The following is a 13,782-nucleotide window of genomic DNA, read 5'->3' as shown; positions in this document are numbered from 1 at the left end:
TGTCCTGTGATTCACACTACACAACAACAGGTGGCGTTGTTCCTGCCAAACCGCACGGATTCCGTACGGTTTCCGTGCGGTTTAGCACTTTTACCGCGCCATTCTAGGGCCAGTTAGTGGCCTTCTTGGCTTTCCATAGAATTCACACACGGTTGACCGGCATCAAATAAAGATTTTGGGGAGAATAAAAGATCGTCCTGGCGGCCTTAAACTGACTCAACAGCGCCACCTGCTGTTGTGTAGTGTGAATCACAGGACATTTATTTGTCACGTGACTTTTGGCACAAATTTTCCGCCTTGCTGATCCGTGCGCAAATGCATTCCGATCCGTGCGCAAATGCATCCCGATCCACGCGCAGCTTTCGTGTTCGTACTTTGTTTTGTGTACTTGAAGGATATTTTTTTGTACTTTGTGTAAAACATACTGTATTTGTTTCTGGAGCAAAATGCATTAGTTTGTGAATGATGTTTTGTATTTGCAAACCACACTGAGCGTGTGTGTGAATCATTGTGCGTGAGTAAAACACGTTTTGTGTGCGTGTGAATCGTTATGCGTGAGCAAAACACGTTTTGCGTGTGTGCGGGTTTTGGCTTGATTCTAACTCCATAGATTGTTTCTTCACACACACTACCGCTCGCTCTCCTCGCTCGTCAACTCACTCGTTGACGTCACTCCCACACACCCACACCCTTGCGCACACACATACGCTACTCGAATCACTATTCCTCGTTATTGCGAATCAGACGTTCATGTTTTTCCCATCTGTTTGAAAGTTAGGCTATTAAACATGTTGCATTCTATACGGCCTGATTAACTCATTATTTAAGCTACATAGCCTAATAAGCGATAATAGGATATTTGACTGAAAACAAAACCTATGCAGTCACTTTGACCGGCACCGGTTTTCCTAGCGGGAATGCTGGTTAGTGATACCAAACTATTCAAATTACTATTATTTATTTGATATTAATATTTTCAAATACATAAGCCTAAACCAAAAAAATTGTTGAGGGTTTTTGCCTACCTGCAAGCATCCTCCAACTGCAATCTTTAGTTATTTATTTATACATTTTTCTATACTAAAATAAGATTCATTGTTCCAAATTATTTGTTATTAAAAGTTACATTCAGTTAATTGTTATACAAGTATTGTTTAAATAAACTGCTTTTTAAATGTAAAAAAATCGTGGGATGGTTCGAACCGTGGGTCAAAAATCGTGATACAAACCGAATCCTGAGTAGGTGTATCGTTACAACCCTAGTAAGTAGGTGGTGTTTAAACAAACTACTGTCGCCAATAACAATTTCAACTATTAAAATATTCAACACTGGTGCAATATTTAAAAAGCGGAAGCGCTTCCACATTAGCAAGTCGTTCCAAACTCTGAACGCTACAAACACTAGGCAGCACTCTAGCCTCATCTCCATAGGACGCGACTAGCAAGGAAGTGTTCTAGTAAGGCTGCAGCCTTCACTTTGGGAAACAGCCTCTTAGTTGAAAGTCTCTGGAGGTGGGTCTCTGTAGATGAGAGTCGAAGTTTGTTGGATTAAAACAAAGGTTTTGTTGAGGACACAACTTTTTGGTTGCAACACTGTACACAACGGGAATCAAAGCACGGACTGGACACTTGGAGACGAGGTGCCGGTGCGGCGTGACACAGAGAGCTGTTTGCCTACGATGGCTGTTGACCTGCGGTAAGTACCTTGCACTTAACCCCCTAGATAGGCAAAATTTAACTCACCCAGGGAAAGGGAAAGATTAAGACTAAACTGGATGGCGATAGCCGCAGCAGCTACGTTAGCAATTTGACCTCATAGCAGCCCGACACAGTGTAGCCTGCTAATAAATCCAAGGAAAAAGATGAACGCACACAATGAACAAAGATCAACAATGAAGGACATCCAAGAAGGATGTCTTTTGTGCAACGTTTTCTTCAATAAACTAAGCTTTCGCTGTTGTCCAGAAATACCTTGCGGATTAGGGATAGCAATGATTAATCGACGATCGACTAATTGATCATTAAGAATTTCGTCGATTACGTACATTTTTCATCGATTAAACTAATGCAGTGTGCAATTAAACATTTTACCACACGGGGCAATATTTAAATTTGCGGCTCCTCCTCCGCAATAAACATCCCGCTTTGAACAACCAACATTCTGAAACACCCATTAACATCCACATTTGCCTCAAACAATGATAGGCTTACAGCCCATGTAAATAGTTATGAAATAATGTTCTTGTTCTTTTAATTGTTTGTTACTCTGACCGTTCTGTTTGATATTGTGGATAGAATGTTAGTGAATGATTCAGAGCATGATGCATTTTGAATGCCATCACTTTTGGTTTTGTTTCTTCATTTTTCTTAAAACAATTGTTGCTGAAAATAAAAATAGCCAAATTACAACCAATAGCTTCAGTCATTGAGGGCAAAAGTAGGCCCAATGATAGACCCAGATTTTGTTATTTAGTTTTACAAATCAAGAGTAGGTCTGATTTGACTAATTTTTTTGCATCCTTTCCTTCTGTCCTTGTAGTCCAAGACATGCTGTGCACCAGCTTTCAAAGTACAATGCTGCCACTGGTGGATTTGTATCAATTCACATAATCCCTCTGTGCTATTTTGTAGTTCACCAAAACACCCTGAAATAACTTGAGTCTCACATACTTATGCCACCACACGCCACTAACAGTGCAAGCAGGCTAATGGCAACCAAGTGTGCAGTCCTTCCTCCCTCACTTTAAAAACCACAAGCCGCCACTCAGAGAGCGAGAGCCATATATACACACCGCACTAGGGACGGGCATTTGAAGGCATATCAATTTTTCGATTTTATTTTTTCCGAGTTACCAGTTAACCGAACTACGAAAAAAGAAAAGAAAAGTGTAGCCAACTCATAATGAAGCCTGAAGTACTTCCTTGATCTGGCCTTCACTAAACAAATATATTCGTTTTCCATCTATTAGTCAAATAAATAAGGAAATCAGATCCAATTTGTTCAATTTATTGAGCATTTTAGAAGGAAAAAAACACTTGAAATCAGTATGCTGCCTCGAAACGAGTTGAAATTAAACCATCAATTTTGACAAGAATATGAATGAACAGTATTGCATACTTAAGGCACAAACTGAAATGAGATTAAAGTAAATGTAAGGCACAAACTGAATAGATTCAAGTAACTGAAGCACAACAGCAAAAAGTACTGGTGGGCTTGGATATCCACAGAACTCCACTTGCAGCGCATGGGCCTGCCTTGCATTACGCATGATGCGCATATAACAGAATGTGCATGACGGAAATACAGTTTGTCTAAAACATTTCCAGTTAACATAACATAAGCCCACCTACTGCTTGACTCATTCTTGTTCAAAAGAATGAGCATATCTACGTGCTCGGGGATAGGCGTGTGCGGAGGCGACTTACAATCAAGCCCACCGTGGAAAAGACTCCGCTGGAACGGAGGTTGCCGGTATAGCCAAGTATTAAATGGCATTTGTATACACGTTTAATGAACAATATGTAATTAATATAGCTAATGAATATATTTAATTAACTTTAGGCAAAATTTTAAAAGAATCCGCTACAGCTAAAGTCGAATACCCACGTCATTTCGAATAACAATACCCCTTCCTCATCACACACACACACACACTTTGATCCCTCACTGATTTTGTAAGTTTGTCCACTGAAAAATAAATGAATGGTCTATAATAGTAATGGTGGGTTTGTTTAACAGTGAGAGACAGAGAATCAAAAGGAAAATCATAAAAAACAAATACATTAATTGATTTGCATTTCATGAGTGAAAAAAGCATTTCATCCCCCATCAACCATCAAAGATTCTGGCTCCCACAGATTTGTCCTTTTGCTTTAAGAAAGTACTCCCGATCTCCTTTAGTGCTGTTGCGATTAGTCAATTTAAATTTGTAGACAGAATTTCTTTAGTCTTTTTACTATTTACTGTTCTTCCCTCTCAAACAGCTCACCGTAATTCACCTTCACACAAATCTGTGCGCTGTGCGCAAACTGTGGGTTAATCTGCCATCCTCTTTCTTTCCCCTCCCCTCACCTTCAATGCTTTGATATGAAAAAATGTCTGAGGCAGGTGAGTTCTCAGAATCAAGTCGAGCAAATCAGACCAACTGGTAAAAGAGTGCGTCCCGGTTTTCAAACATACTGTATGAACCATAAAGCCTATGGACGCCTCGGGACGGACTGGTCGACGCGCTGCGGCATCACTTACATGATGTTGTTTTGATTGAAGATCGGCAGGCTGTAGTGGGTACGTGCGTGAATGAATGTGCGTGTTGCGAACGCATGCGATTTCAAAGTAACAAACAAACTCAAAAACTATGCATGCATCCAAAACTTTGTTCAGAACAAAATAAACAAAATCAAAAACAGCGATGCTTATTCTCTTCTAATACTTTTTCTTTTCAGAACTTGGGAATTAAATACGGCGCAAATAATAAGTAGAGTGGTGGAAACTAGGGATGGGCACGAGTAGTAAATTCCAAACTCGAGTGATCGAAGGAATTCCTCGAGGATCAATCGAGTACTCGTTTAATCAAATCTATTTTTAGAATTCAACGCTTCTGCAGCAGGAATAGGCCTAATGATGAACGGCAATATTACCAACCAAACATGTAATGCTTATTCTCCATCAAAACAGTCAGAGTTATCAGAGTATTTATTTTTGCAAACGTTCAAAACACATTTTCCTTACAAAAATACATATGCGTCTCACAATTTAAATCACGTCGAACCAAGGCCTGTAACGGTTTAAAATAAATAAATAACGAAACAAGTAGCCTAACCATTGCAATTAATTTAAAGCTGCAAATAAAACTGCAGCAAATGGACTATGGAAATACTCAGTGTTGTGATTTCTCTACACGGCCGGGATCACAGCTGCGTCTTGCGGCGGTGAAAATAGTCTACACACTTGGTTGCTACGGGTCTGCTTTCCCAAACTCACCGTTGTGTTTCAGGAGCATATGTTGCCGCATAGTACTTGTAGTACTCTGGTAGCTCGATTTCGCTTGGCATATTTTACATTTCACCTTATGATCTCCTATTACTTTAAAGTATTTCAATTCATCGCTGCGCTTTGCTTTAACCGCCATCTCTTAACTTTTTGAATTCTGGCGTGCCTGCACACGGCACACATACATTTGATACATTTCATTTGCTTTGTGCCCACGGCATGCGTTAGTGGCGCCGCACAGAAAATTGATACATTTGCTTCAGAAAACTTTGTGTGTATATGCAAACTCGAGTTTGCCTGTCCACCAACCGAGTTAATTTGTAACGAGGACTACTCTAGTAATCGATTCCTCACGCCCATCCCTAGTTGAAACCAATGTTGGCGTCACCTGTGTGTGCGTTGCGCACCTGCGTTAGATTACTTAATATGACTTTGGCAGTAATGCCTTATTATAAAAAAATGTATTACCCGTTTAGATTACCGTATTTTCCGCACTATAAAGGCGCACCGGAGTATAAGCCGCAGCAGCTAAATTGAATGATGTGTACATATATAAACCGCACTGGACTATAAGCCGCAGGTGTTTTAATGTTTATTATCATTAGGGCTGGCCCGAATGCCATTTTTCAGGCTTAGAATACACGTTGGTTTTTCCGAGCGAATATTCGAATACTTGTTCCAGAAAAAAACACCATCAAAAACAACATTAATAATCCCTATATAATCCCTGGAACCGATTTTGACAGTATCGGCATATTTTGTTTAAGATTTAATAGCTTTTGAACGTTAATTAGTAGGCCTTAGTAGGTTGAAGTTCCTTAGTTTTTCCCCGTGAAAGCGAACAGCTGTTGTTCCGTTCAAAATCAGCTGTCCTCTGCCATCTCAGCCCTTACGGCCGCTTTTCAATTCATCCTTGAACGTGCATCTTTTCAGGAAATTTGTACAATAGATCCATAACAAATACCGAATATTGATTGTCTTATGTGTCCATATTATATCCATTATATTGACCGGGTATTCCCAAGACGCTCACGCTCTGCAGCAAGCCAGTCACAGTTGATTGGCGCGGCGCTGTACAGCGAACGTAAACAAACAACTAAGCTAAGGTTTTAAGTATTACTTTTCCTCCAGAGATCCCGCTAATGTTGTGTTATAAAGTAAAGGGAAACATGATATCTATTCTTCCTCCACCTCTCTCGCTTCTCTGCTCGGTGTCGCTGACGCTTAGTTTGCCTCCCTCACTCTGGTAACGTCACGTACGTGAAAAAAAACAAAAAACGTAGCTCAGAATACTGATTTAAGCTTTGAATACTAATTTTCCGAACGAGTATTCGAATAATTCGGGCCAGCCCTACTACCCATGCAAGTCAACGGAGCCTTCCATGCCATTGACAAGACCCGTGTAATAAAGGCCCATAATATTTCTGTTTATGGCATAGATCTCTCCTCAGATTAGGCCAATAAAGCAATGATTAAAAAAAAAAGGTAGGTCAAAATTAGGTAGGCCTAATTTCGAATTTGTCGTGCCACAACAAGATACTTTACCTTTTGTGGAAGAGGGAGAGACGTCGGAGGACCCGACGCAGTATATTCATGATATTGTAATGACCACGGAAGAGGCAGTAAAAGAAGTATTGAATAGACAGATTTATTAGATAGGCCTACCAAAAAACCGTTGGAACACACAAGACCGGAAACATAACAACGCCGGTAAACAAACCCCGAGAAGCCCAATCCTTATGAGAGCTCCCCGCGCTACGGCCATCCGGAGGCGCACAGAGCTTTTGGCCGTGATATTATATATACAAATATTATATTATATATAGAGCTCCGGGAGTCGCAAACGGCAACATTCACTTTCTCCTCCAAGCTGCAGTTCACCCCGGACTGCACTGCACCGACTTTGACGGTTGAACGCTGATTGGCCGTTACGTTACGCATGTGACTCAGTGGGCACGTTACATGACGTGGCCTATGCCCGGTGTTCAGTTACCCAACATTTATCGCATGCATTTATTAGCTCCTTAATGTTGTCCAAGTGGAACATTTATAGCTTTATTAATCGCTAAATAAATAGTAGCCTATGTGTTATTTTTGATAAAATTATTATTATTTTATTTTTTCGTTTACTGATTTTTCCTAAACGGTTATGATTTACTAACCGGTTACACGTGTACCCGGTCACACCCCTAAAATCCATTATATTGACCGGGTATTCCCAAGCCGCTCACGCTCTGCAGCAAGCCAGTCAAAGTTGATTGGCGCGGCGCTGTACAGCGAACGTAAACAAACCACTAAGCTAAGGTTAGCATTTCGCTAAGTATTACTTTACCTCCCGAGATCCTGCTAATGTTGTGTTATAAAGTAAAGTAAAGGGAAACAAGATATATATTCTTCCTCCACGTCTCTCGCTTCTCTGCTTGGTGTCGCTGACGCTTAGTTTGCCTCCCTCACTCTGGTCACGTCAAGTACGTGAAAAAAAACAACGACGCTCTGAATACTGATTTAAGCTTTGAATACTAATAGCTGTAAAAATCCATAGATTAGCCGCACCGTTATATAAGCCGCAGAATCGAAAAATGGGAAAAAAGGCGCGGCTTATAGTCCAAAAATTACGGTAGTCGGCTATTCGAAAGATTAGTCGTTAGAAAATTTGTCGTTAGTGGCAGCACTTATCTCCCTACCTGTATAAAATACACCTTTCCTCAGAATCCATCAATCAGAATCAGACTTCAACCTCTCCATTGTGAGCAAGACTTAAGAGCTGTCTAAGGACATCAGGGATAAGATTCTAGACTTGCACAAGGCCGGAATGGGCTACAAGACTATTTTCTGGATGAGGTGACAAATATGGGTGTGATTATTCGAAAATGGAAGCACAAAATGACTGTCAATCTCCCTTGGTCTGGGGCTCCCTCGGTCGGGCCCACAAACTACTTCTCTCCACCAGGGTTAATAAAAATGTATGTGGATGGGTCTTCTAGCACGACAATGATCCAAAACACACAGCAGGAGGCAACAAAGGAGTGGCTCAACAAGAAGCACAGCAAGGTCATGGAGTGGCCTAGCGAGTCTCCAGAGCTTAATCCCATTGAAGATCTATAGAGGGAGGTGAAGCTTCAAGTTGCAAAGCAACAGCCTCGAAATCTTAACGATTTGGATAGGATCTGCAAAGAGGATTGGTCCAAATTACCTCCCGAGATGTGTGCAAACTTGGTCAAAAACTACAAGAAATGTCTGACCTCTGTTCTTGCCAAGAACGGGTTTCTCCACCAAGTACTAAGCAATGTTTTGATAAGGGATCAAATACTTATTTCACTTAATGAAATGCAAAACAATTAATGTATTTTACTTGAGATTCTGTCTCTAACTGTTGAAATAAACCTCCCATTAAAATGATAGACCTTTCAATTTATTGTCAGTGGGCAATATTACAAAATCAGTGAGGAATCAAATAATTGATAGGCGGCTTCTCCAGTGAGGAGAGGGAGAAGATCCTCCTTAACATTGTTGAGAATAAAAAATTTAGATTGTCCAGACTACTGTAATGAATTAATGCCCTTAAATATGACTACTTTAATGCCTTCGTTTATGAAATGTTCTTCAGGGAGGATGTCCCTCCCTCAGCCTCCATTGACACCCATTAATTTCCCTGAAAGTGTTGGCGGGCTGCCCAGGGCCAAGCTGTGGAGCCCGCGATGAGGATTGAGTTGTTCTATAAATGAATCTTATAATGGCTTAACACCTTGACCAACATTCTGAAACATCCATTAACATCCAAATTTGCTTAAACAATGTTAAGCTTACAGCCCATGTAAATAGTTGTGAAATAATGTACTTGTTCTTTTAATTGTTTGTCACTCTGACCGTTGTTTGATATTGAGGAAAGGATGTTATAGAATGATTCAGAGAATGAGGCAATTTAAATTGCATCACTTTTGGTTTTGTGTCTTCATTTTTCTTAAACAATTGTAGCTAGAAAAAAGAATTGCGATTAATCACGATTAATCGTGAGTTAACTATGACATTAATGCGATTAAATATTTTAATCGCTTGACAGCACTAATAAAAATGTATGCACGCTTTTTCTTTCTATTTTGATTTTGACAGTTTTCGCCCGCAGAATGTCAACATTCATATCAGAAATCATTTTTAGTCCCACTTACTTTACATTCAATTACACTTGCAGCAAGTGAAAGCCTGTTTACAATTCCAAAATCTGTTCTACTTATTTTAATTAAAATACACTTTTATTTACCTGTATTGTAACTGCCTGTTTCTACAATTCCCAAATTTATGGTGTTCCGTAAATTTCATATTCAACTCTGAGTGAGTCAATAAAAGACCCTCAAGATCACTTGGGTCTAGTTTTTGCTTATACTTTTAAAATTATATTTTATATCCACTCCAATTTTAATTAAATTAGATTATCAAATGGAATTACACATCATTCTTACCAAATGTACTTAGTACATTTGGTAAGAATGATGTGTAATTCCATTTGATAATCTAATTTAATTAAAATTGGAGTGGATATAAAATATAATTTTAAAAGTATCATTAATCGCGAGTTTACTCACCAATACTATGCGATTAATCGCGATTGAAAAATTATCCTTATTTGATAGCCCTAATTTGGATACATTAAGGAATTATTTGTCTGTCGTAATTAGATTAGACAACGTATAACAATGAGGAAATATATGTAGATTAGAGCTGTCTCAAACTATTATTTTTCAAACGATAAATCAAGCGATCATTTGTTCGATTAATAGACTAATCTAACGATTAATTTAGACAGCCTATCAGACAGAAAATAAGTCTTATTTGCGTCATATTCTATCAAGGGACACATAAAACACACTTCCGGTTTAAGCAAAACAACGCAAGTAGGTAACCTGACAGAGCACCGTGTGTTTCCTTTTGATATTGCTTGCTGCCACAATTGTTGTCGTTTGATTTCTTCTTCTTCTTTCATAAACTATGGCGTCTGTGATTTCTGACTAGCCATCTGATGCATTACCAACACCACTGGACTGGGGGACAAGAGTTAATCGAGTTGTTTGGGGCGACGTATCGCTGCAAATAATTGTCTGTGAACAAATTGTTGCAGTCTAAGTCTAATGGAAAATCTGATTTTAATATAATAAATTGATTATTGCTTGATACCACATATACAGGAAAATATTTAGTAGCTTAAAGGAAGACACATAAGACAATTCTTTCTGTTTTAAGAAGATCTGACAAAAAACTGGATTATTTCAGAGAAGATTAAACGTCTGACCTTTGCATCGCCTCTCTTTCTCCGGGACTTCCCGCCCTGCCCTTCTCCATTCTTCCGCCCGCGTCGGCCCGTCTGCTCCTTGGGTTCCCTGCCAGGGCGGCCCGGTACCTAGGAGACACAAAACCCTGGGTTAGCCCCCACACAGTCGGACCGGCCTCCGTACTACAGTACAAAACAGGCTAAAATGACCATAATGCAGATGATCCCGTCTTCGGTTAACGTTTGTTAATGGTTCTTGGATTTCTAGCCTGGTTCACTAAATGCGATTTATTTCACAATACAACCATGTTCTCTGTTATAAAAAAAAGACAAGGATTCCATTCTAAATATTCTGGTTCAATAGAGGCTAGAAAGAACAACAGACTTGGGGCCTCAAATCAAATGGAAAACAATTCAAACAAAAGAGTGATGCGTTTTCAAAACAAATGGGGAGTCTGTAGAGTCTGGTTCACAATCAACCTCAAGCACTACCCACAATCTGCCTGAGAAGATGGGCCTCAGAGGATGAGGAGATCATAACAGAGTATATAAACAACCCGCCGTGCTCACCGGTTCCCCCAGCGGCCGCACGTTGGCCAGGCTGAGGTCATGCAGGAGCATGCCCTGGTGGTTGTGGTGATGGTTGCCGAAGGAGATCTCCAGCATGTCCTTCCCGCCGGCAGCGCCACAGCTGCCCGCGCTCGAGGCGTACACGGGCATGCGGTAGTCCAGCTCGCTGAGGCGCTCCTGCTTGATGCCCATGCTGTGGAGGAAGCCACCGTTGGCGCCCTGAACTCCTGGGTGGTCGGGCGGCGAGTCCCGCTCCTTCTTCAGCACCATCTCCTGGGGCAGCTCGCCCATGACCGATTGGGAAGATAGGCGCGTGAAGCTGGTGACGGGCGGCAGGTGGCTGAACATCAACATGCCCGGCGCAAAGTTGGGGTCCATTCCACTGTTACGCAAAAACTCGTTTCCCAGTTTGTCCTGGATGATGCTCATGGCGGCGGGGGGCCGTGCAAGAGGGGTGAGGGAGGAAGGGAGGTGAGAAAACTAGAAAAGGATGCAGGAGGATATCCTACAAGAAAATAGAGAGAGAGGGGAGAGAAGGCTGGGTCAACTTGAGGACAAAAAAATGAGTTTGGTAAACCAGTTATCTTGTCTATTGGTACCCAAGTCCACCTTTATCCTTTGTCACCAATAATGACTTCAAAGGATTAATAGGGCTATAGTCTACTAGCGAGTGACAGTTACTGTAAACCCTGATAAATCATCTTGGAAAATTCTAACTAGGGCTAAATAAAGGCCATTTAGCTGTGAGCTACTGACTTCAGTGTGTTAAACCAATACAAAATCAATAAAATAAAATCGAATGTTTTCAATCTGTATCGGTTGTGTCAGAAAATACACATTGAAATAATGAGACTTTAGTTACAGAAGTACTGGGGGAACCTCATGTCCCGTTTCTGGATAAAACAATTGTAGGACCACTCTAAACTAAAATGGAAAAGGGGCATACATTTGACCATGTAGAAAATAAGAGATTAACTTTAAAGACCAAAAAGAAAGACTTAACTGGTGAAACTAACTACATGTGAAGCATATGAGCTCCCAAAGGTACTTTTCTCCTGGAGTAGAATGCAACCATATGCCATAAAACACTAGACACTAACACTAGTCCGATTATGTTCATATTCTGAATAAAAGGGATATAATATTGTAATACGTTAAACAAAGACAAAGCTAAATGCATACACCTTTCAACACACTAGAATAATATTAAGTAGATCGAGCGCCATCGGTTATGTGTTCAGATGGTAATAAGAATCAATCAGCTAGGTTCCAATAATTAAACATATGGAGCAAATGTCTACCACAATGTCCTCCTCCGGAATAACTAAATCACATCAACCCTGGATGTGACCACAGCCGATACAGAGGAGCCGCTCCACCATTTTTAATAACATAACTTCATAGTATCTCACATTCTTAAAAGGTCTAGTTCGTTTAGTCCCGATTTGCTCGGCTCCAATCCCATGGCATAAACAGGCGATATTAAAGGTCTAGTCGAGCACGCTTCTGGCTCGTCCTGGTGCACCTATCGCGATGAGTCGAGGGCTCTTAAAGGACACTGTCGGGTCCCATCTCAGACCGACCGTTGGGCTCGGCGACATGTTATTGTGTGGCGGACGAGGAGTCTTTTGTGATGCATAGTAGCACTCCAGCTAGTTAGCATAGCTAGCCAGCTAGTCACAATGAGACAATCGAGCTTATCAAAGCAGTCTTCCTAGAAGCTTCCTGAAGGCTTACCCTTCACCTCGGAAACCCACCGAAACAATCACTGTGTACGCACCCCAACTTCAAATATCAACGACTCGTAGCATTCAATCCCACAGCCTTTGTACTTCAACCCTGATACCAAGACTCCCTGACGCCAGATCAGTCCTTATTGTGACAAAGGACGGTTTAACAAACCGTGTCGGGTCTAAAAACACCATCACACAAAATCATAGGGGCCGAAAACCACCATAAGATTGGATGTATTAATGTGACCCGAGTGCCCAGAATGAGTCCTCATCCATTCCAGAGTCTCTTATATCCAGGTCTCTGACGAGGTCCACTAGTCTGGCGCTCTATTTATCTGTGGTATAATTAGAGCTGCTAGCGTTCCCCGCTACATTTAGCCTCCAACGTGCATTCCTCGGTACATCTGGCCTTTGGATCTCACATTAGGAGGCTAAATTAATACAAAAAAATCAACAGTATAACATCAGAAAGGCACATGAGCGAGCTAGCCGACAGCTCCTCTGGCCGGGAGCTAGCGGCTAGCTCCTCCGGCCAGAAGCTAGCGGCTAGCTCCTCCGGTAGGGAGCCGCCACATTACGGCCCATGCAACACAAACAATGCTGCCGCCGAGCGCCGCTCTTCTCCACACATCTCACATTCAGGAGTTTAATCCCGAGTATGGGTTTACGCGTTTTCCACTCACCTACACATCGCAGCAGCGGGTTTGAAACGTGTATTTTCTTCCGTTGTTCGCCACTTTCGGGGTTTTATTGCCAAAACATTGTTCTCCTGCGGTCGCTGCTTTCTTCCATCTTGTCCTGGCGCGGGGGATTGTGGGTCGCCGCGCGGACGGGTCGTGAGAGGAGCCAGGCAAAAATTAGAGGCTCTGTGATGCTCCCTACATTAAGAGGAGGCTCTGTGATGCTCCATACAATAATAAGAGCTATGTGATGTGCCATACAAAAAGAAAAGGCTTATTTTATGGCGTCCAGAATTGTACATTTCAATCACATTACACACTTTGAACGTATCGGTGATTTAAAGCACATTTGACCACTAGACCCTCATCCTTATAGAGGCAATGAAAGGCCTATCATTTCAATAATTTGCTTCCAACATATGTGAATGAGTTTTTTTTTAATTCCTAAATATATATGGATGGTGACTAGGCCTGTATCTAAATTAAACATTACGCATCAAATATATCTCAACATAATATCGCTGTCTGATAATGATGAAAATGATT

At 41.1% G+C, this 13,782-nt stretch overlaps 1 protein-coding gene across 6 annotated transcripts in view; it reads right to left on the bottom strand.

The window, feature by feature from the left end:
- Positions 1 to 13,392, bottom strand: part of LOC132446488 (zinc finger protein 281-like) — a 32,259-nt gene extending 18,867 nt beyond the window's left edge. For 5 of the 6 annotated variants that reach the window (XR_009522872.1, XR_009522871.1, XR_009522873.1 and 2 more), the window contains exons 1-3: positions 13,240 to 13,392; positions 10,824 to 11,328; positions 10,275 to 10,382 (exon numbers count right to left, since the gene is read on the bottom strand). Coding sequence is in view for 1 of the 6 variants with exons in the window: in XM_060036807.1 (XP_059892790.1) it covers positions 10,275 to 10,382; positions 10,824 to 11,252 (537 nt within the window). In the remaining 5 variants the exon portion in view is untranslated. The remainder of the gene's footprint in view (positions 1 to 10,274; positions 10,383 to 10,823; positions 11,329 to 13,239) is intronic. The other variant, XR_009522875.1, reaches the window with a different exon arrangement.
- Positions 13,393 to 13,782: the final 390 nt, after the last annotated feature.

This window comes from Gadus macrocephalus, chromosome 18 (assembly GCF_031168955.1).
Source record: "Gadus macrocephalus chromosome 18, ASM3116895v1".
Lineage (NCBI taxonomy): Eukaryota > Metazoa > Chordata > Actinopteri > Gadiformes > Gadidae > Gadus > Gadus macrocephalus.
The sequence above is the reverse complement of the archived record's forward strand: the minus strand, read 5'-3'. Positions and strand labels throughout refer to the sequence as shown.